Source organism: Aethalodelphis obliquidens, unplaced genomic scaffold (genome assembly GCF_003676395.1).
Source record: "Aethalodelphis obliquidens isolate GAN/ISIS:26980383/991018 unplaced genomic scaffold, ASM367639v1 scaffold63, whole genome shotgun sequence".
NCBI lineage: Eukaryota > Metazoa > Chordata > Mammalia > Artiodactyla > Delphinidae > Aethalodelphis > Aethalodelphis obliquidens.
Genome location: NW_020838007.1, coordinates 988,834 through 1,011,199, shown reverse-complemented (window position 1 = coordinate 1,011,199; position 22,366 = coordinate 988,834). Strand labels below are relative to the sequence as shown.

Here is a 22,366-nt window from a genome sequence, read left to right as displayed (position 1 = left end):
TCCCAGAAAATGTTTTAACGCCAGAAAAGATAAATGAACTTTTAGGTCAAAGAAAATGTCTTAGTATAGAATATTAATATATTCATCTTTATATCAATGCAATTGTAAAGCATAATTTAAACTTTTTATGGAGGAAGAGCTCTCAGAAGCCCCACTGGGGCCCTGCCCACCTGATCTCCAGGCCCACACATGGCTTTTGTCCATCCCAGGAACTAAGGTTCACTAACAGGAGGGTCTGGAGAACAAGCAGCTGGCAGATATGAAAGGACACCATCTGGGGAGGGGGTGGGTGTGGAAGGTAGGGGGTGCCTGGGCAGAGGAAGCAGGGTGGAGCGGGTGCTGCTCATCCCATTCTCCTCCTCACACCTTCCTAGACCCTATAACCTGTCCATCACCATGGTGACCCCAGCAAGGCCCGCGGCTACTTCTTAGGACCTGTGACCTTGAACATGTTCCTTAGATGCCCTGTGCCGTTTCTTTACCAGAAAGACAGGGACAATAGCAACCAACCTATCTCCTAGTGCTGTTGTGCGACCCCGCCTCAGTGTTTCTCAGTGTGCCCAGGACCACTTGCATCAGAATGAGTAAAGGGTGAAGTCTGAGAACCACAGTGTGCGTGAGGCAGTCCTGGGACAGGACTCCACATTGCAAAGCCCATGAATGCTGACATACCCATGGGCTTCCTCAGCAGGGCCCACACTAGACTCCTCCGAGCACTGATTCCATTCAAGGCTGGTGCTGGGAGACACTGCCGCTTGGCCAGGAGCTTGCCTCCTATTGGCGGGTGCTGGGCCAAGGACATGCCGGTGAGCCGGTGAGCCGACTCGTGCCCTGTGGCTTCCGTCAATCCCTCCCCGCTACATTCCATTCCCCCTCAGCTCCCAGCTCCGCTCCTGCCCTTGGGAAAGGAGCCTCCCCACAACACCCAGCCCACCCGGCCCCTGAGTTCCAGCCTCTAGGGTGAATCTACAACTGAGGTAGTGGTCCGTGTGTGGGCAGCATGGTTCTGACTGCCCCTTGCACAGGCTCCGAGAGGTGTTTCATGGAGCCTCTTCTTGCGGTGGAGCCTGGGCAGAGGGTGAAATCCCAAAGTGTGGAGGCCTGACGTAAGTGCCCCTCGGGTAGAGCAGGCTTGGGAAGGGGGCAGGTGGCAGGCGGCCCGCAGGGCGGTGTGGCTTGTGGGGTACTTTCTCCACCTGGCACGTGGGCGATTCCCTCATGTAAACTGCTGCCTGCCTCTGTCTGAAAGGACGGGTGTTTGAGAACTGAAATGGGAATGGGCCCTAAGGGTGCAGGCCCCACGCTCAGACCCGCTCCCAGACGCCAAGTGGGGAGCAGGGGTCTGGCCCGGGGCAGTGGGTGGGAGTGAGGGCCAACATCCAGGGAGGCTTCTCCCAGCCGCCTCCTCCCACCTAGGACAGCTGGTGGCAGGCAGCTGGTGGCTTCCTGCCTTCCAGGCGCCTGGGCTACCCCCAAGGCATGCACACAGTTACTGTGCCGTGTCTCACATGCACTAGAACGTGACAGGAGCCTCGGACTGGGTCTGCTCCCCGTTCCGTGTGTGGTGGCCTCCCTGCAGGACGCGGGCAGAGCGGACACTAAGGGGGCGTGTGCAGGACGAGGGAGAGGCGAGCGGACGGGGCCGGAGGGCCAATGGGGGACGGGCACAACCCTCTGACAGCAGGCAAGGTCCCGCGAGCTGCTCGTTCTGGAGAAGACAATGTGTTTAATGATTTCTGTAACCCAGAGGACGCCATGCAGAGCCTGGGCAGGGCCGTCACACGAAGTAGGCGGCCAGGGCCGACATCTTGTCCTTGGGTCTCCTGGTGCCTGGCTTCCCCGCTGGCCTCCGGCCCCGGCCCCGGCCCCGGCCCTGCCTCCTCCCAGGCCCGCGGTGCATGGGGTGGCAGGAGGCTGCGTGCTTCAGCTCCACCAGCTCCTGGAAGACAGGGTCGCAGAAGACGCAGCCCGTGTGCTGCGTGCCGTCACCCGGCAGTGGGGACCTGGCCTTGTTGAAGTCGACGTCCAGCAGTGCAGCCTCGCAGGTGCCGCAGGTGTCGGCAGACACACGCACGCGGTGGGCATTCTCGAAGCAGTGCGCCACCACATTGCACCTGTTGCAGGCCACCCGCCACTTGGGGCCTGAGGTGGGGTCGAGCACCAGCACACCGCTCTCGCACTCCACGCACTGGCCAATGCCCAGCATGCTCAGCGAGTGCTGGCAGGTGGGGTGTGTGCACTCGTTGCAGCCTGTGCCTGGGGGGGGGAGTGCGGGGGGGTACCATTATGCACACCCACCTGCCCGCCCACCCACCCTCGGGACCTCCACCCCAACCCTCATCCCAACAGATTGCGCTCCTCTCGCCCTGTGCATGCTGGTCCTGGGCTCTACTTCTCTGAGACCTCCTTGACCTCTGACGTCCCCCTACTCTGAGGTTTCCAGACAGCTTCCGGACGGCCTCCAGCCAAGTCCACCCCCGCTTTACTTTGCTCCCCGTGGCCCAGGTGGGGCCATCTGCTGCCCTGTAAGCTGCTGGAGGGCAGGGATGGGTCTCCCTGAGAAAGGTGGTGACTGAGGGCTTACCCCTTGCTGGGGGCAGCCTCCTCCCACTGCATCCTCTCACTCCCCCCAGCCCAGGAGCACGCCCACTGCCCAGATCACAAGTGATCTGACTACGGTCAACCATCCAATCGCGACTAGGCAGAGAGCGGCAGACTGGCCGGCTGGGCCCTGAGCAGTGCCCGAGCACACCTGGGTCCTTGGGGCCCTGTGCAGGGAGCTCAGGAATGGTAGGCGCGGGGTCCCCTCAGAGTCCAGCATGGCATGAGCAGGGCTGGTGCTAAGGAGGGACCACAGGTGCCCGGGGGACAGGCGAGCTGTCTAGGGAGGGAACAGCTCACCTTTCTTCATGTCTCGGAAGGGTGGGTGGTTGGAGCAATATGGGCACAGCGGGTAGCTCTTGCCCCGCGAGCCTGATGACCACAGAACCAGCTCGAAGTCGTCCAGCGGGCACCGGAGCTCCTTGTAGAGCTTGATGGTGCCATTCTGGGGGAGGGTGTAGGTCTCATCGCAGTGGGAGCAGTGCAGGCGGCTTGGCTTGGCCTGTGGCAAAGTCAGGGGGGGTGGTCACAGGTTTGCTGGGGCTGCTGACCCTCCTGCCCACCCTCATTCTCCCTGAGACATAGGATACGGAACATGTAAAACATAACGTGTAACACCTATAACGTAACACAGTGCGTGATGCTAACGCATAACGTGTAGGTAGCACATAGCATGGAGGATCACCAGGACCTCTCAGGCGAGGATCCCTGGTCACTGACTCTCAGAACACTTGCTCCACACGTACACAAAGGTGCTAAAATCCCTGCACAGCAAGTATCCGTGACAGCAAGGAACATGTTGTCAAGAGAACATGGACAGTGCGTGTTTCAGTGGCCTAATGGCTTACGTGCTGCTGGGGGCAGCGGTGGGGGTTTGTTGGCAAAGCTGCCCAGGCCCCCCACGTCACTCCGTGTGAAAGCAGCTGGAGCAAGGCCCGCGGGGTGGCAAGACCGCCCATCTGTGCACACCTGCCCCGTGTGTCCCGGCCCCTCCCCCCCTACCTGGATGTACTTCATGAACCGGTGGCACTTCCCACAGCGGGAAAGGGGCTTGCCGGTGGCCGCCAGGGGCGAGAAGGACACCTCCATCAGCTCATCCATGCCTGAAAGTGAGCAGGGCGGGACTCACACCCCGACCCCGGGGTGCCCACCTCCACGACAGCCGGTATACCGGGCAGGCTTGAGGGAGCTACCGCACGGGGCCAAGAGTCTGAGGGTAAATACGGCCACCCCTGAGGGTGGGGGTCTTTGCGTCAGTAACTGAGCGGCAAGCGGCAGCCCTGTTTGTCACACGAGCCGAGTGTGCTGCATGTGCTGTCACTGCACTCGCTCTGTAATCCCGACAATGGCCTGGAGCCCAGAGCCTGGATCTGGGAGCTGGTATCGCTGCTGGAGGCGGCAGCCCTGACCAGGGTCCTCTGGCCGGCGAGCAGGGGAGAGGCGGGCCTCACCCGCAATGGAGTCCACGAAGTAGTGGAACTTCCTCTTGAAGACGTCCAGGGTGTGGCCCAGGACCTGGCGGTAGTCGGCTTTACCCTGGGCGATCAGGTTCAGCTGCTTCTCTACTGCACTGCGAATGGTGGGGAGCACTAGCTCCGCATCTGCGGAGTAGGGGACGCACTGTGAGCCCTCATGCCACGGGGCCAGGGCTGCCTCCACCTGTGATCTCCCCCGGCATCCCGTGTGGAGTGGCCAGGACACCCCATCTCCAGGACAGCATGACAGGATGAAGCTGCTTGGGTGGGGTCTGTACTCCATCTCCCATGGGCCCCTCAGGACTCCTCAGGACAGACAGACGGCACTGCAGCAAGGACCCCAGGGCCCAGTCTGCAGGGAAGAGCCCACGTCCCCCTTTTGGACCCTGACACACACCCATGTGTCCATCAGCCCTGCTACGGCAGGTCCTAGGAGTGGCCGGAGCGGCCTCCTTGTGGTGGGAGTTGCGGGCTCACTGCAGGGCCGGGTCTGTGAGGGGAGGCGCCTGGCAGCCGGACTCACCAATCTTGTAATAGCCGTGCACCAGTACAATACCAAGGTTGGTGGGCTTGAGTCGGCGCCCACTCTCCACGACCACGTAGTTACGCTGGCAGATGTTGTTGATGTGTACGGGGATGCTGGCATCCGTCCCTGAGACACAGCAGGGCCCTGTCAGACTTGGCTCCCCCTTCACCCCCGCCTGCCTTGTGGCCCCCGGTTCTCAGCCCTGCCCCTGGGCACCACACCACAGGCCTTTTCTGAGCTGTCCTGTGAACCCAGCGTCGATGTTCCCAGCTCAGAGAGGCTAAGGAACTCCGCCAAAGTCACAGAGCTCGGTCTGCCCCTCACATCTGGAAACGTGCCCTCCTTGGCCTCTCCCTGTCTTGACCTTGTGGCACCCACACCTTTCCAGAACCAAGGACCCAGCCCCCCAAATGCAGAGGAGCCTCCCTGACAAATTGTCCCTCCAAAACCTGCCCAGGTTTGCCCACTTGCTGGCTCCCGGTCCCTCGTGATCAGTCCCCAGGGCAGGCTCCCAGCTGCAGGGTGCACCTGCCCCAAAGACATCTAGGTTGTCTGGCACTGCCAGATGCTGCCTGTACTGCTCCCCGAGGTCCATGGCTGGCGGGATGAGGTGGGCCAGGCTCTGAGCCCCATGTGGCTCTGCAGTGCTGCACCGTACACACCCGCGGCACCTCCTGCACTCGGGCCACAGCCCCGAGGCCCCTGGTCAACAGGGCCGCCCTTAACTGCTGTCGGGAGGTCCGTGACACTGTCTAGTGTGTGGCCACGAGAAGCCACGGACGTCCCGTCAACAAGAAGGCGCAGAGGGTGCTGGGTGAGCGGCGCCCACACCCGCAGCAGGCTGAGGACCACCAGGACCCACTGCAGGCACCCAGGCCCCTGGAAGCAGCAGCCCAGCTCTCCTGGTAAGGCCACCACTGTCACCAGGACCCCGGGCACAGGTAAGAGGCTCCCTGGCAAGGCACCCGCGGGACTGTTAGTGATGGAACAGAGTCCAGATACCGTGGCCTGGTTGTCCTACAGCCCTCCAAAGCCTGTCAACTGTGAGGGGCCCGGTGAGCTGGGCAGCCCATCAGGGAACAGGCAGAGCCCCTCGGAGCAAGCACCACCTGGGGAGGTGGCACTGGCACAAGGCCATCCCCCGGGGTGTGAGGCCTCAGGTCACAGCCCTGGGCCTGGGGACTGGGAGAGACCCTCGCCCGTGAGACATGTGCATCAGCGACCCCACTTTTGAGCTCAAAGCTCCCCGGGTGGGGCATGTCCACTCCCCTTGCAGGGAAGCAGTGCCGTGGGAACTTGGCTTTCCTGTCGCCTTGTGAATTTGTTCTGAGTTTTGTGTCCTCCCTCTGGGTGAGTCACTGGCAACCTGGGCCAACACTCAGTTCTGGGGGTGGTAGTTAGTGCCTGTAAGGGTGCGTGTTGGCCTTTATAGGCAAGGCCAGGTCCTGAGGTGGAGGCCCTGGCGAGGGCCTGCCCGCGGCCACCCTGCAGGCTCAGCTGGCCACACTGGGCCCCAGCCCTGGGATGGGAGCCCTGGGCCCGGACCCACCGATGCCGTGCTTCTCCATGAGCGTGATGAGCTCAGCCTCCGTCAGGTAGTCAGGGGGGCTCGTCTGCTTCTCCAGCATCTTGACCTCAGCCACGGCGAAGGTGTCGCCCCTCTGGCAGGTGGGCAGGCTCTCCTCCAGGGGCACACTCTGCCAAGGCATGATCTCTGTGAAACCTGTGGAGACCGGGCGCCGACACTCAGGGCCGGTGGCCATGTCCGCGGAGGTGGGAGAGGCGCCTGCCTGGCTCCACCTACCTGGGGAGATGACGGTCTTGCCTGTGCAAGTGAAGCGCTCAGGCCCGATCCGGAAGGAGATGGTGCTCTGCAGGTACTTGCAGTCATGGCTGACTGTGGCGATGAAGTGCCTGGTGATGTACTCGTACAGCCGCCAGGCCTCGCCGCCTGCAAAAGGCGCGGCTGCTCAGTGCCGGACTCTGGCTCCAAGCAGCCCCAGCACTCGTGCTCCAGCAGCAGGGTGTGGGCGCCAGGGCTGGCCTGCTCTAAGCCCTCGAAGGGGGAGGGGACACACAAGAAGGACTGCAAGCATCTCCAGGCCTCGGTGGCTCTTTCAGGCTCTGCTTCTGGGTGGGACTGCGCTTCAGGGCCCAACCTACCCCATAAGTGACCTGCCACCATCGCTTCAGACTGGGGCTGTGCACAGGGGCTCCTGTCTCCCTCTCCTGCCTTCTCCCAGCACGCAGGCCACCAGCAGGGCCTCGAGGGTGGGAAGTAAGGACACCCCATGGTTGAGCCTGTCACCCTGCCCCGGTCTCATCCCACTCCATCTGTGGTCTCCTGCCTGGCCTGCTCCAGCGCCTGCCCGCACATCACACACCTGCTGCCACCACTTCACTCCTGTCCCATCCATGGCGACAGAGCACAACCTTCAGGTGGCCCCTTCACTGCAGCCGGGGCCAGTGGGGGCCCACACTGCTGATGGGGCCTGACCCCGTCCAAAGGTGCCATGTAGCCAAAGCTCCTCACCCGGCCCTCCTGGGAAGCTTGAAGTGCACGCACGTGCATGCGTGTGTTCGCGCATGCGCAAACTTCTGAGGGGAGCCCCCATACCTAATTCAGCCTCCGTGGCAGACTTCATGGGGGTAATGGGGGGATGGTCGCCAGCGTCGTGGCCTTTCCGTGGGCGGTTGATACCTTCCGCTAACAGCCGCTTCACCTGAGAGGAAAGCCCGGAGCAAGGCATGAGCTGAGCAAGGCTGCCGACCCACATGGGAGGAGTGGCTGCCCATCCTGGCCTGGCCCGTGGGGTCCTGGCCTCACCGTGTCAGCCCAGTAGGGGTGGTTGGCCTGTTGCCGCAGAGGCCCCTTCAGGTCGAAGCTCTCGGGGTAGTGGGTGGTCTCGGTGCGCGGGTAGCTGATGTAGCCCTGCGTGTAGAGGCGCTCTGCGGTCTGCATGGCGTGCTGTGGGCCCATCCCTGCCGGACATGCAGGCTCAGCAGCCCGGACGCCAGGAGAGCAGGCACCCCTGGGCCAGGTGCCCAGGCTCCTGGGAGGTGGGGGCCACACGGCCTGATCCAAGGCCAAGCTCCCCCACCAGGGCAGGGACACCAGGGGTCATCCTCGAGACGCTGGCAGCCATACTGCTGAACGTGGCCTTCAGAGCGCCTGTGTCCTACTCAGCCTGGGGTCACACCCACGCCCTATGGTCCACATGCGCCCTCCGTCCTGAGCCCCCAGGCGCATCTGCGCTCACAGCGCTGCAGGGCACTGATGGGGTTCATGCTCCTGCTCCTCCCCAACCTGCAGAAGCTGGCCTCAGCGAGCGGTCACTCCATGTCATCGCTGCCCCTCGAGCATCCCTGGAGGTTCTGCCCTGAGAGGATGGTGCCCACGGTTTCCTGAGGCTGCAGAGGGGCCACCAATGCCTGGAGTCTGCCAGCTCCAGACCAACCTTCTAGCACAACCTTCTCGCTATGGTAGAAACGAGGCTCAGGGCCATGTCACAGCTGTCACACCTGTCGAGTGCCCCGCCCACACCTGGCCTCTCCCTGCACCAGGGACGCCACTGCAGCTGTCCCCCTCAGGTAGCAGCCATCATCACAATCGCTACTGTCAAGACGCCATGTGCCTGCCTCAAGAAGTCTCCTGGGGGCTTTGAGGCAACGTCCACACTCACCCAGGGAAGAGCTGGCCACACGCAGCATCTCCACGGTGTTCAGGGCCAGTGGCCTCTGCTTGGCCTTCTCCTTCCTGCTCATGGCCTCCACCTGGGGGACAGAATAGATTCATGCATGGGTGCAGGGAGACGCCATGACAGACTCAGGACATGTGGCCAAGTGTCTAGACTCTTTTACCCTCCCAGCTTCTCCAGTTCTCTTCACAGCGGACTCAGGACTTGAATGAACATTTGTTCAGGCCCAGGAAGGAAAAATGAAAGAAAATTCTTTTCCAGGGAAACAGAAAACCTGGAGAAAAGGGGGAAGAGTCAGGAGAAAGGGCTGCATGTTTGAAACCCAACAGGAGCCAGCGTCTGCCAGGCTGCGGGGCTGGCGGGGGGCCCGGGGGCCGTGGGGTGAGGGCTTGTCGCCGGGGCAGCTGCTTACCCCTCACTACACCCACTAGTGTTGCTACACCTGCCAATTTGAGAGGAGAAGCTGAAAATTGGGATTTTTTATGTGAAATCTCCTAACTTCTAAAAGTAGGTAACCACTTTGGAACTTGGTGAATACCATGCACTTTAAGGAAAACGGTGGTGAGTAACCACCGTCAGCCTCTGGGCTGAGCAGCTGTCAGAAGAGTGACCACTTTGTGGCAAAAACAATCCAAACCTCTCAACCGCCACCCCTCGCCCCTGCCAACCTCACGTGGACCTGGCCAGGGCCGTGCCCCCTGAATTCCAGACAGATGTGGGGCTAACACTGAGGCCAAGTGGTGTCTGTGCAGCAGGGGCAGCTTGGATCACGGACAGGGGGAGGGGGCACTCAGACGGGGTGGCCACTGCGGGCAGAAGCACGGGGCAGCTTTAGGTGAAGCTCTGGGGCCTGAGTCAACTGCCCTCAGCAAGGGGATGCCCAGGAAGGTTCAGGAAGGACGAGAGAAGGCGGCTGAAGGAGGCCAGGTGAGCCTCAGTGACCACGGGGGCCGTCATGACTGCAAGGCATAAGCTGCCACAGCCGCAGACGTGCCCCCACCCATGCGGCCAGCCAGTTGCCAGGTGGCATCAACCTCTTCCTAACAGCCACGCAGCCCATGCTTTCCAATTCGTGAAAACCTGAGTAAGAAACGTAGCACATGAAGGCCACGAAAGCTGATGACCCAGAGACGCCCATGCTGGCTGTGGGACCTGGGCGGGTTCTTGATGTGCGTAGGGGCCTCTAGTTGCTAGCCTGAGGTGTCACAGAAAAGGGACATATGGGTGGAATCCTCCCAAAGGAGGTAATGCCCACAGGGCACATGGAGGGCTCAGAGCAGGCACGTGGTGCACGGCAGATACGGCCTGGGAAGGAGTTTCTTAGTGGGAGCGTGTCGTGAGTAACCATTCTTCTGTCTAAAAAGTGTCTGTGTTCCAGAAAGGCAGAGAAAGATATAAGCCTAGGTCAGCAGAGTCTTCTGAGGCCCCCCCCAAGGCAGATGGGACTCATGTGGGTGGAGCAGCCCACCTGGGCCTCCTTCTCCAGCTTGGTCATGTTCAGGAACATCTGTGCGATCTCCCGGTCGAACACACGCACTCGGTCCCAGTCCAAAAGGAGGGATCGGTCCTTATCGGCATCCACCTGCAGGAGGGGAACAGGAGAGCCCGGGAGAGAAAGCATCCAGGTGAGCCAGTGCCAGCAGGGAGAATCGGGGCAGACAGAGCTGGTCCTCGCCTGGGCCCTGCCTCTGAAGTCTCTCAGCTGTACCTGTTCAGATGCACAGTCGCAGGTGTGCAGGTTGAGGCCCAGCCCCTCCCCAAGTGGAGGCTGCTCTGACACGAGGCCTCCTTGCTGAGATCAGCCAGACGGCCTCACGAGGGGAGCCCCAAGCCGAGGCTGAGGTGTCCTTAGGGAGCACCGGGGCCCCCACCTCTCATCCCCTAAGCCCCGCTGGCACTAGATGTGGCCCCACCTAGGAGACCCCAGCCCTGTGTTGACTGAAGCAGCTCTGTATTATGCTCTAAATCTTACAAAAACCTTCCTTTTTACTTGGAGCAGGAGTTCCAAGACTTCTTAGAAGCTCGAAAGTCAGCAGCTCGTGGCCCTCAGTCCAGTCCTTGGACCTGACCACCCCAACTGTGGGCCTGGCGGGTGACCTTACCCTGAGCTGCCAGAGCGTCCAGGCCTGGCCTTGTCCTGCGGCCTCCACGAAGGCTGGGGGCCCTTCCCTGGGCACCCGCAACCACTTCCTGGTGGGACAGCCACCCACAGCTGTGCCCTTGGCCTGGGGACTATGACAATGATGATGGAGGCTCTCAGAATCCATACCCAAACCCGGAAAGACCCAGCATGAACAGGAAAAGGAAGTGAACCTTGGCCTGCAGCACCCAGTAGGTCTCCGGTTTGAAGGACTGGATTTTATCATGTCTCTCCACGCAGAAGCCCAGCGTGGGGGTCTGGCATGGCCCGAAGGAGATGAGCGAGCTGTCTAGGTTGCCGTATTTCCCCTGGAAGTATTTAGTCTGAAACCTATAAAGGGGGTTGGGGGGAGAGGAGGACATTTTGGTCACACATTCACTCAAATACCATCGTTAGCTGCCCGTGGGAGTCGGACAGGAGGCTGGCTGGCGGGTATGGGAGGAGACCAAGGCAACTGCTCCCTGCTCAAAAGATGGAAAGGGAAGAGCAGAGGCTCTGTTCACCCTGGCCGGAAGCCCTATTTTATTCCGTGCCCCTCCACCCCCTCAAGACCTGCCCACCCTGCTTGTCGAGAGGGGACCTCTGTGGTCTGCGTCAGCTAAAGAGACAGTTTTCTTGGGGATTTAAAAATGCTGACAATCTCCTGTCGCCGACCAGGCCTGTGGGGAGGTCGGGAGCCAGGCGAGGCAGTGGCCTGGCCAGGGGGCGGGCAGCACCTGGTGAAGGCGCAGCCGATGCGCAGGTCCAGCTCCTGCCGCGCATCCACTGAGAGTGCCTCGTTGTGGTCGGGCTCACCCAGGCGGACCATGGCAGTGCAGATGTCTGTGTCTGTGATGGAGCTGAACCGGGCCCGGAACACTGTCTTCTCGCCACTGTGGGCCTGATTCATGACAGGCAGCACCGCATCCAGGACCTGGGGAGGCGGCCGGCTGTAACGCCCACACCTCACCTGACCTGGGTGCCAGGCCCCCTCCACTGCCCCCTCCTCCTGGAGCCTCAGTCTCCACGGGCCTCCTGCCATGCGCTTCCTTTCCTTCTGTCCACTGCTGTGTTCAAACCCCCTTCCTACTGCCACCCCCTCTCTTCCTACAGTGGTTTCCACACCCAAACTAGGAGGCACTACTGCAGGGGACACAAGGGACCCCAGCCTCCAAGTCCACCCCGATCCACCCACTTTCCCACCTTCTAGAGGAGGGAGTGCTGGGAGGGCCGAGGGGATTTGGGAGACTTTCCAGAGACTGGAGGAAAGACAGAGAAGGGAAAAGAAGACGAAAACGCAGTGGATAGGGGTGGGGGCCGGTGCATCTCAGGACTAGAGCAGGGTGGGGGACCTGGGGGGCCTGGAGCCCAGACTCACTAAGAGTTAGTGAAGGCCGTGCAGCGGGAGGGGAGTCGCCGCTGGAGCCTGCCCATGCAGCTTCCTTATGGGGAGGGAGTGGCTCCGTTTCTGAGGGGAGAAAGCCTGTGAGCTGCCAACATTCTCCACCCCAGACGCAAAGGTCCCTGGGGAGAAGCAGCCCTGCAGGGGAGGCGTCGGGAGAGGGGTGTCTGGGAACAGTTTCCTGAGGTGCCAGGTCCCAGGTGAGAGCTGGGGTGTTCCAGACTGAGGGGCTCCTGCGGGAGGCAGGCCTGGGAGCTGCCACCTGCTTCCAGTCTGAGGGGGGGCGCCTGGGGGCTGGCGGAGACGGGAGGCGGGAGGGCACAGCTTGGGGGGCGGGGGGAGAAGGAGGTATGTGAAAGGGTATCAAGCAGCACTGGCTGAAGGTCCCTGCATGGCGCTGGGAGGGTGCGATGCTCAGAACCCACCCTCTCCTCCAGGCAGTCCTCCATCTAGGAAATCCTGCCGCGGCTTCCTCACAATGTGCCCTTCAGGCAAAGGGACACTCCCTCCCCTGGGCAGAGCCCATGCATCTTAAAATATCTATAGAATCACCAGAATTTAAGCCAGTGCCATGGTTCCCCTGGCAGCATCAGTGCCAGGAGTGGCATGACAGCGGCGGGAAGGCCGATGTATGGACCCCCAGCCCCCTCACCTCGAAGCAGATGTTCTCTCCCTCCTTGTCGCAGTCCAGCCACAGTACGATGTAGTCACAGCCTTTGCCCTCCACCTGAGCACAGCACATGGGGAATCACACCTGCCTCGGCCCCCAGTGCCTGCCAATGGTGCCCCTGCCCGGCTGGCGGAGCAGAGCCCGGGCCCCGATCACCCTGAGCCCTGGAGCCCGGGGCAGGGCCCAGGCTGAGCCAAGGAGTTGGCTACAGTCAGGCTGGCTTAGCCTCTCAGCAAAGAATTTACTTCAGAACTGCTGTTTTTTGGACAAAAAAGTTATAAATGCCACGTGATCTTAACCTCCAAAACTGCATTTAAAAAAAAGCTAAAATGAAATAACTAAGTATTAACAGTAGTTGTCTTGGATAGTGAGATTATAATTAATTTTTTTTTTTACTTACTTGTATTTTCTAATTTTCATCACATGTATGCATTTGTTTTAAAATTAGGAAATCACCACCACCAAACTATTTTAAAAGCAGGATGTTGCCCCGGGTGCCGGGGAGCCCAGGCTGACTGTGGGGGAGGAGTGGGCCTAAGGGCACCTGGGGGGGGCGGGCTGAGGGTGCTCCCTCACGCTCAGGACGCACCTGCAGGAACTTCACCATGTTCAGCTTGGGGTTGGCCTCCTTCTTCTCCGTTGGGGCCTGGCTGAACAGCTCGGCGGGGTCCACCTTGTCCCACTTGTTGTACTTTCCTACAAACACAGGCATTGGACGTCCGAATCACACTTCACGCTTCCTGGGACTTGGACCCCAGGAGGAGGGTGGGGAGGGGGAGGCTCGGAGAACCCTTTGCCCAGAGCAGGGCCTCCCTTCGCCTGAGATGTGAGCCGACAACACACTTGAGCCGCGCGTGGGAGCTGCTCCCGGATGTTCTCTGTGGCTGGGGGCACCGCTCCTGGTGGTCTCACTGCCACTCATGCCCTGTCTCCTCCTCCAGCAGGTTTCTGTACCCTCTCCCCGCCCAGCACTTGGCCGGCCCCCGATAGGCGCTCAGCGGATCCCGGGGGGCCTCAGTGTCCTCAGGCCCCCCATCTGGCACATCCCCCACACTTCTCTACTTGGCGTTCGGCCTCACACGCCCAGCCGGTAGGCTTCCTTCTAGGCCTTGCTGGTCAGACAGCCAAGTTCAAGCCCCAGCTCCCTGACTTCAGGGTCCGAATGCCCTGCTGCAAGGGGAGCAAGAACTGCCAAGGCTCTGCTGTGAGCGGCCCGCGCTCAGTGCTGCACCTCCCGCCCCACTGGGGCCTCAAACAGTCCTGGGAGGTGATGGCACTGATCTCAGATCCTTCACACACGAGAAGCAGAAGTGCACGGAGGCCCAGCTCCGGTGCAGTGAGGGTCAGAGCCTAGGTCGGACCCACATCAACTGCGACCCTGCAACCAGCCCCACTGGGTCACTGATGCTGGCCTTCCAATCACCACTGACTGACTGTGGGACAAAGGTCATACTTGGAGGGGCAGCAGCCCTCTGTGGAATGCCTACACGGGCCAGGCCCCTGCTCAGGTGGGGACCACTGCCTCCACTCTGCACAGGAAGGTGCAGGGCACACAGTGACCAAGGGGCACCACTGGGACAGGGACCCCAGGTCAGCTCTCCAGTCTGCTGGCCTCAGGACTCATGGGTTCTGGACAAACCTCTCTGCCCGGAGCCTGCCCTGGGCTCCAACTGGACCCTGGGCAGCACCAGGCAGGGCTCCTCAGTGCAATGGAAGGTGGGCAGGGGGGCAGGGGCTCACCCAGGAAGTCCAGGGTCATCACATGACCACAGACGGACGTCATCTTGAAGCGGACCAGCTGGCCAGTGAAGGTCCCGGTGTACTCGTGCACTGAGCATGTCCCGTTCAGCCCTTTGCGTGAGGACATGCTCCCTGCAGGAGAAGCACAGCCATGCGGGGACCTGGGGCCCTGACGCTGCCTCTTGGAGGGCCGGGGTCCCCTCCCCACAGTGGTCAGTGACAACATTCCTCAGGCAGCAGCAGTCACCGGGTGCTGAGAGATCTAGCGGCTCTCAGGGGAAACACGCAGAGCTGGGTGTGTGTAGGGGCCGAGAGCGCCCCCTCTGGACGCTCAAGAGCAGACACTCTTGGGTCGTTCTCTGCATTTCTGTATTCACTCCTGAATCTGATTTCTGCCCCTTTTAAACCCTACTCAGAGGTTCCCCAAAGACCCCCTAACTATCGAACTTCAGGGTGACCTCTCCACTCCCAAACAATGGCCCTTTCCCTGAACTTTCTCGGCCTCTGGGGACCGGGCACTTCTGGGGTCTCCCCTCCCCTTCAGATGACTTCTCAGCCTGCTGCCCTGGGGTCTCCTCTTCCTTCAGCCGCTGGACTGAGGGGAGGTCAAGGTGGACGCCTGCCATCTCTGGGTCCCCAGCACCCACCAACCACCCAGGGGCTAGGGTGAGGCAAGGGCAGGTGTTCTCTTTCCCAGTGCCCTGCGGTCTCAGGGGCACGGCTCAGCCTCATGGCACCATCAAGTGGCGTGAGGGGCGTGGGTGCAGCTGCAGCGGGGCGTCCACAGGGCGGTGGTGCTGATGCCCACGGCATGGCCTCAGCAGACTAGGCCGGGTGGGGTCCTTCCAGTGGACTCTTTCTGCTCAAGTTAGCAGGGCTTGTTTCTGCTGCTCGTGACCGACCACCCTGCCTGGCACAGCACTCGTCCAGTGGTCTGCCTGCCATGTGCTGCCAGCTGCGCCTGCACCTTGTGGGAGCCCCGGCTCACGCTCAGCATGGCAGTAATCGCACCCCACAGGGACTAAGTGACTAAGTGACCGAGGGCTTCATCCACACCTGCTGTCCTGAACAGACTTGACTCCAGGGAGCTGGGGTTGCTTAGGAAGAAGAAAGGATTGAGCTGCAGAGCAGGAACGCCCACGCTCACAGATCAAAGCCGTTGAGCGCGCCGGGGCTGCCCTCCTACCTCGAGAGAGGATTCTGGCGATGGACTGGGCCAAGGACGGCTTCTCAGCCACCATGAGCACCGTCTTCATCTTGTCTCAGGCTGCCAGCACCCTGCCTCACTCTGCTCTCAGGGAAATGGCAGTGAAACAGCTCACACACTGACCTAGGGCAGCGTCACGCTGCTGCCATGCCAACTCCTAGAGAAAAGACATGCAGAAAACAACGATGCTTCCAGTGGAACCTCTCACTTTAAAGAACAAAACAAACCCAAGGCAAGAAAAAGAAACTCAGGGAAACCTGAAGGCACCTGACAGACAACTGCCTAGGGCAACTGAACCGGATCGGGACCACGGCTTTGCTTGAAAAGATGAGGTGGCCCCATGACCCCAGGCTTATTTTGTCCCCAGATCCACGCTAGGAAGCCCTCGGGGCCTTTGGGCCTGGCCCCCTCCCGTGGAGCCAGAGTGTACCCCCAGGGCTGAGACGGCATCCTCACCTGGGCTGAGCATGAGGGTGCCCTGGGCACTTTACCCAATGCAGATGCCCAGGCTGGGCACCCATGTCCTCCTGACTCCCGACTGGGCTGAGACCCACTGGCCAGGAGATCCAGCCCCCAGCAGAGCTCGAGAGACCCTTCGCAAAAGGCCCTGACCTACCTCCCCACTTGCCCTGCCTCCCCACTTGCCCTGCCCCACCTCTCACTTTGCAGGCCAGGGTCTGGCCGGTTAAATTGGACATTGTCCTCTAAAGAAAAAAATACATCTGTTTGCCTGGAATGTTCCACGGATCCTGGGGAAGGCAGCTCTACTGTCAAAGGCCCGGCTCAGGCACTAACTCTTCTTTAAAGGATTCTCCCTCTTTTAGGGAAAGACAGGATGGATCCTTTTCTGTGAGCTGTTTATTCATAGTTGTACCCATTTTTTCCAAGAGGGTTGCTGTCTTATTTTAGGAGTCGTTTAGATAATGAGGAAATTAGCCCTTTACGGTATGACCTGATGTCCAAAACATTCCCCCAAGCAAAGTACAGCTAGAACAGGCCTGTACTTATGTCACCAGCAAGGGTCGCAGGTGATGGGGCTGGGGGGCAGGCAGACCCGGATGTGGCTGGTGGAATTTGACCGGAGCGACTTGACGACATCTCTCAAAACTACGAGCGTGTGGCCATAGCAGCCCCACATCCAGGGACGAGCTCAGGGATCCCACATGATTTACAGAGCACCCACTGCACGCTCAGTGTGTCGCCCTGTGCCATGAGGGGCAGAGCAGGGGTGGCACAGGGCAGGCATGAGCTGTGCAGTGTCCGGGGGCAGAGTTTCAAGGCGGCCCAGGGACTCCCCTTCCCTCACCCACAGAAGCCAGAGGCCAGAAGGGGAAACTGGCAGCAAAGGGAGTTTCTCATCCCTTCCAAAGAAGGAAGGACTTATCCTAAAACGTTCCCTTAGGTTTTCTCACTTCTGCGTCACAAGAGCAGCCAGCAATTATGGTGTAATTGTCCTGCCAGTGCCCTCGGTGGAGGTGCTGTGCTGCCCCATGTCAGGAATTGTAGGGTCGGGAAGACCAGAGATCAAGCGGCAGGACTTAAACACACATGCACAGCCCTCAACCTGTCCAGCCTCTGTGAGCATCCTGGGGCGGGGGGGGGGGGGGCGGCAGCCCTGCTTTGCTTCCCTACAGCACCGACCACTATACCCGAGAGCCTCTCCAGCTACGTATTTATTTTTTCGTCTCACAGTTCCTAGAACGTACGTAAACTCCAAGAGGACAGGGCTGTTACTCTAATGACAAGTAACAGACGATGAGCAAATACTGACTGAATAAATAAAAGAGCAATTTTAACTGCAAAGTGAATAATAAAAATACTTTCTTTGATGTCTAAAATTGAAAAACTGACTTTAAATCTGTAAGAGTATTGCAAACATTTCACCTATCCAATGTTCTTTCTTCTTTTTTTTAAAAAAATTATTTTTGGCTGTGTTGGGTCTTCGTTGCTGCGTGCAGGCTCTCTCTAGTTGCAGTGAGCAGGGGCTACTCTTTGTTGCGGTGCGTGGGCTTCTCACTGCAGTGGCTTCTGTCATGGAGCATGGACTCTAGGTGCGTGGGCTTCAGCAGTTGTGGCTCACGGGCTCTACAGCGCAGGCTCAGTAGTTGTGGCGCTTGGGCTTAGTTGCTTCGCGGCATGTGGGAACTTCCCGGACCAGGGCTCGAACCGGTATCCCCTGCATTGGAGATGGATTCCTAACCACTGCGCCACCAGGGAAGCCCCTCAGTGTTCTTTTTTCCATGGTGTTTCTGGAAGTTTTACATCTTCACTACTCCCCTTCATACCTAAGGATCCTAAATACTCTTCCAGTAAATAATTAACGTATTCTTCTGTAAAGATCCCTTTAGAGACAAACATTTTGCCCTAGCATCTTCAAAGGGATTACCTCATTTATCCAGGACAAGGGATACAACTGGACAGTCACAAAAGTCACATCAGCATCAGTCCCAATTTCAGAGCACCTGTCCACCTGTCACTGTGTAGTTGCTATTCCACAGTTGATATGTGGTCTGTCTCCAGCAGCTCTGGCTCTAAAGAAACAGGGCTTCTGGTTTAACAGTTTATACTCCACTACTGCATGAGTACTTTGTAACCTCCTGAGTACCACTGCTTTATTAGGGGGAAAAAATCACTTTCTTTAAGGATATGGAATCATGGAATCATGGAATCCTGGGGGAAGGAGTCTTGGTGATGATCCAGTACAACCATCACAAGAGAGAACTAAGACCCAGAGAAAGCGATTTGCCAAAGGTAAGCGGGGAAATTTACCAAGTTGGGGCTGAAACTCATGCTTCCTTACTTCCAGCCAGGTACTTTTTTTTTTTTCTTTTTTCTTTTTAAACTGCACCAGGTTCCACCTTTTAAAAGATTTTGGCAGTCTTAACTGATTAACTGCCTGTGATAATCTTGGGGCCTCCCTATTTTTCCATTAAGGCACATCTCCAATTTCAAAATGGAAGCCAATGAGAACAGAAGCTGAGAGCAGTGGCTTGCAAACTTCATTTATACATCATCTTAATACCTCTGCCTTACCAACATTATTATTCACTTAAGTTTCTGCCTTGAAGAAAAAGCTTAAATATATTAAAAAAGGGAAATTTCATAGCCTCTTAGGAGCTGAAAGCCTATAATCAATAACCAGAACTAGATTCTTTCCAGTAACCTACATGGTCTGTCAAGTTTGATCTTGTTGCCTGCCAAAGCTCCGAGCCTGAAGTTTGTCCCCTTATTTCAAAAAGGGAGATTAGCAAGTGCTAAGAGGATGTTGACAGCAAACACCCCAAATTAGGGCTGTAATTAAGAGGGCTGAAAGTCAAGGAGAGTAGAGGTTAGCCTGTCAACTCACCAGCAATACCACAATGGTATGTGTCCTTGGGAGACACAGTGGATAAAGTCCTTCCATGTCAGTGTCTTATGCACAGGTGGATTCAGCTTGGGAGTGGAGGCCTAGCAGTGGTCCGCACGGCATTTACAGGCCTAGGATTTCCCACCTTAGTGACTTTAGCAAAACCTATGGAGTCAGGGAAAGAACCCTTTCTTAAGCTCCTCCCTTGCAGGCACGCTACAGCTGTAAACGCTACTTTGTTTAATCTTTCTAGCAACCCTACGAAGCCTATGCTGTAACTTTTTAAACTATGAGTAGACTGAGGTTCAGAACAATACAGACTAGTGTCAGTGATCTTTGGCAAGTCTCTAGGGACTCTATGGCTCGCTGGCCACTAAGCCCGCGTTGGGGTGACTTTCTCACGTCCTGTTCTCACAGGCTGAGCGACAAAGAAGGAAGACGAGGCCACTGTGAGAAAATACTTCCCAGGATTCCAGCTAATTTGTCCACAAAAGTGCCCTCCGCACCCCACCCCCCGCGTCTACACCAACTACTCAGAGAAACACACCCCGGCGCCCTCCAGACCGGACCGGGCGGGGGGCGGCGGGCGACGCCTGGACCCCGACCCTGCCCGACGCGGCGCGGCCTCTGTCCCCGCCTGCGACGCGGACCCCGCCTTGGGGGGCTGCGGGGGACTCGGCGCGGAGGGGCTCCAGCCGCAGCGCCTGCTCCCTCCGGTCACTCCCCGAACCCACTGGCCCGGTAGGAGGCGCCGAGAATGCAGAGCCCGGCGGGGACCAGCTCCCAGCGGCGGGGCTCGGCCCATACCCCGAGCCGCCCTCCGCCCGCTGCTCGCCGTTCGTCGCTCACCCGCGTCCCGGGTTCCGTTCCGCTCCGCCTCCTGCTCCCGGCGGCCGGAGGCGACCTGCTTCCGGGTCCGTCTGCGGACGGCGTCCCCCTCTGCCCTCCGGCGCCGCACGCCCGCGTCCACAGGTTCCGAGGCTCGCGCGTTCCGGGGCACGTCCTCCAGTCGGCCCTAGCACGCGGGGTCCACACGGGTCCCCAAACCCCACCCAAGCCCTCCCCGCCTGGGTCCGCAGAGGTCCCCAAACCCCACCCTGGCCGGGGTCCCCAAGCCCTCCACCCCGTTCTTCCTCGCCGCGGGGAGGCAATAATAATTACCTACAAAGATGAAAACTGGATGTTAAGCATGAAAACATATATACTGCTAATAACTAAACTAAAAACTAAAAACTACAGATGCGTGTATAGCAGGCTTCTTTCAATGCTATAAACATTTGTGGAATGAGTGAATGAACTATGTAAAACATATCTGGAAGATGAATTGGAAAATAAAAGTAATTTTTTGTGTTACAGCAATAGGTTTATGGAAGGTTTAAAATAATTTTTGTGGCTTTATTTTAATATCTTTTAAATAATACCGTGCACACAATTCCTTTGCTACCTTAGACATTTCCCCCAACTTGCCTTTATTGGAAGACTAGCCCTTATAGTCTGGAAAAAGGAAAATTCTAGAGTCAAATTAAGATTAAGAAATGCCAAAAAGTTGAGTCACAGTGAGATTTCACTTTCAAAAAAGAACTCCTGGTGCAAACCCATTCCTTGGCAGGTTCTCCATCTCCAAAATGGCAACTCCATCGTCCTGGTTGCTCAAGCCCAGTGCCTGCAGGCATCCTGGATTCCTCTCTTTTTCTCACCCGTTATCTATCACTATGTTCAAAATATATTTGAGATCCTATCAATCATCCCTGCCTTGGCTGCCATCATCCTGATCCATCTCTCTCCTGGCCCCCACCCTGCCACCTTACAGTCTGTCTCCACACAGCCCCCACTTAAGGAGTCCAGGGCTAATGTTGGATCCCGGGTGCCACCAGCTGGCAGAGAGGCAAAACCAGAGCTCCATCATTTAACCCAGTGCAGGGGTTCATTCTGCAGAGCAGGGGGAAGGACTTGAGGCCTGGACCCACAGGGGGCTGTGTGGCCCCCACGTGCTAGGGCCGAGTGGTCGGCTGAGTGGTCGGCTCTGGAAGCCTGAGGGTCTCCATCAGCGCTGAGAAACTGCAGCTGGCCTGTGCTCTGTGCCTGGGCAGCCCTGCAGCTGAGTCTTCCCCACAGACCTCCCAGGGAGCTGCCGTCAGGCTGTCCGGGTGACCTTTACGTGGACAAATGACTCAGAGTCAGAGGGACCCTTAGACCCTCCTTACTTATGCATGGGTACTGGGTTTGGTGGATGATATGGCTGAGAGCTCCTGGCTCTCTCTTCTCTCTGATTTGGCACAGGCTGGACCATGATCTTCATAGTTCTGTTAATAGTCTACACCAGGACTTCCCTGGCAGTCCAGTAGTTAAGACTCTGTGCTTCCAATGTGGGCAGCGCAGGTTTGATCCCTGGTGGGGGAACTAGGATCACAGCGCGGTCAAAAAAAAAAAAAAAGTCAACACCACCCCATGCTTACTCTGTTCTAGGCACATCTCTATTTTTAACGCATTTGATTCTCATTGCAACATTAGGGACTAGATATTGTTATTATCTTGATTTTATGAGGAAACAGGTCACACAGATGTAAATGACAGAGCCAAGTTTCAAAACTAGGCAGCTGAATCCCAGAAGGCATCTTCCCGTTTCTTGTGCTCAGATCTTATGTCAGCTCCACGTGCATGTCTGCCTTTGTGGCTAACTATGGCATATTGATATACCATAAACCACTGTGACTTTTATACTTGGAAGTCAGTTTGGCTGGACCTATATATATTCGTTTTCAGATTCTTTTCCATTTTAGGTTATTACAAGATACTGAATATAGTCCCCTGTGCTATGCAGTAGGTCCTTGTCATTTATCTATTTTATATATAGTAGTGTATATATGTTAATCCCAAACTCCTAGTTTATCCCTCCGACAAGGAACATTCTAACAGGTACTCTCTCCTAAACGCTGCTGTTAAGGGTTGAATTTGCCGTGTGTGTGTGTGTGTGTGTGTGTGTGTGTGTGTGTGTGTGTGTGTGTGTGTGTGTGTGTGTGTGTGTGTGTGTGTGTGTGTGTGTGTGTGTGTGTGTGTGTGTGTGTGTGTATGTGTGTGTGTGTATTCAGGGTCAGGGAGGGCTGGAGTCAGCAGGCAGTGCCTGTAATACCTTTTCGTAAGCATAAGGGGGCGCTGTGGGCACGTCCCTGAGAGATGCGGAGGCCATTGCACAGGGGCACCAGCTCCTGCCTCCCGGTGCTCAGTGCCCCAGGGGCCCAGCGCTGCCTTCCAGTGCCTGCCCAGGCCACCCTTCACGGGGCCATCTTGACAGAACGCAGGGAGGGTGCGCCCGGCGCTAAGGAGGGGAGCTGATCTGCACAGAGAGGACCTCCCCTCTTCACTGGGGGGAGCAGGTGAGCCGGGCTGCTCACCTCTAGCAGTGGGGCCTCAGTAGGGCTAGTGCTAGGGCTTTAAATGCTTAGGGAAATTCATAGGGAAGCCATCTAGACATGGGGCTTTCTTGGGGGGAAAACTGAAAAATTTAGAGATTCTGTTTGTTTTTTTAAAAAATATTTTTCGTTTATTTATTTACTTACTTATTTTTGGCTGCATGGAGTCTTC

At 58.0% G+C, this 22,366-nt stretch overlaps 1 protein-coding gene across 3 annotated transcripts; it reads right to left on the bottom strand.

The window, feature by feature from the left end:
- Window positions 1-1,703: 1,703 nt before the first annotated feature.
- On the bottom strand, window positions 1,704-19,746 carry TOP3B (DNA topoisomerase III beta). Of its 3 annotated transcripts, none has more exons than XM_027088504.1 (18): window positions 19,634-19,746; window positions 15,418-15,595; window positions 14,232-14,363; window positions 13,081-13,187; window positions 12,474-12,548; window positions 11,157-11,353; window positions 10,614-10,770; window positions 9,769-9,882; window positions 8,286-8,376; window positions 7,430-7,584; window positions 7,220-7,325; window positions 6,407-6,553; window positions 6,152-6,325; window positions 4,600-4,728; window positions 4,053-4,202; window positions 3,604-3,704; window positions 2,902-3,103; window positions 1,704-2,256 (listed from the first exon to the last, which is right to left on the bottom strand). In XM_027088504.1, the coding sequence occupies exons 2-18, from the start codon at window positions 15,485-15,487 to the stop codon at window positions 1,778-1,780; spliced, it is 2,586 nt and encodes an 861-aa protein (XP_026944305.1). In that variant the 5' UTR covers window positions 15,488-15,595; window positions 19,634-19,746; the 3' UTR covers window positions 1,704-1,777. The 3 variants fall into 3 exon arrangements, with proteins under 3 accessions (XP_026944305.1, XP_026944304.1, XP_026944306.1); XM_027088503.1 differs by lacking the exon at window positions 19,634-19,746 and adding an exon at window positions 18,785-19,593; XM_027088505.1 differs by lacking the exons at window positions 12,474-12,548; window positions 13,081-13,187; window positions 14,232-14,363; window positions 15,418-15,595; window positions 19,634-19,746 and adding an exon at window positions 11,798-11,887.
- Between the last annotated feature and the right edge of the window lie 2,620 nt (window positions 19,747-22,366).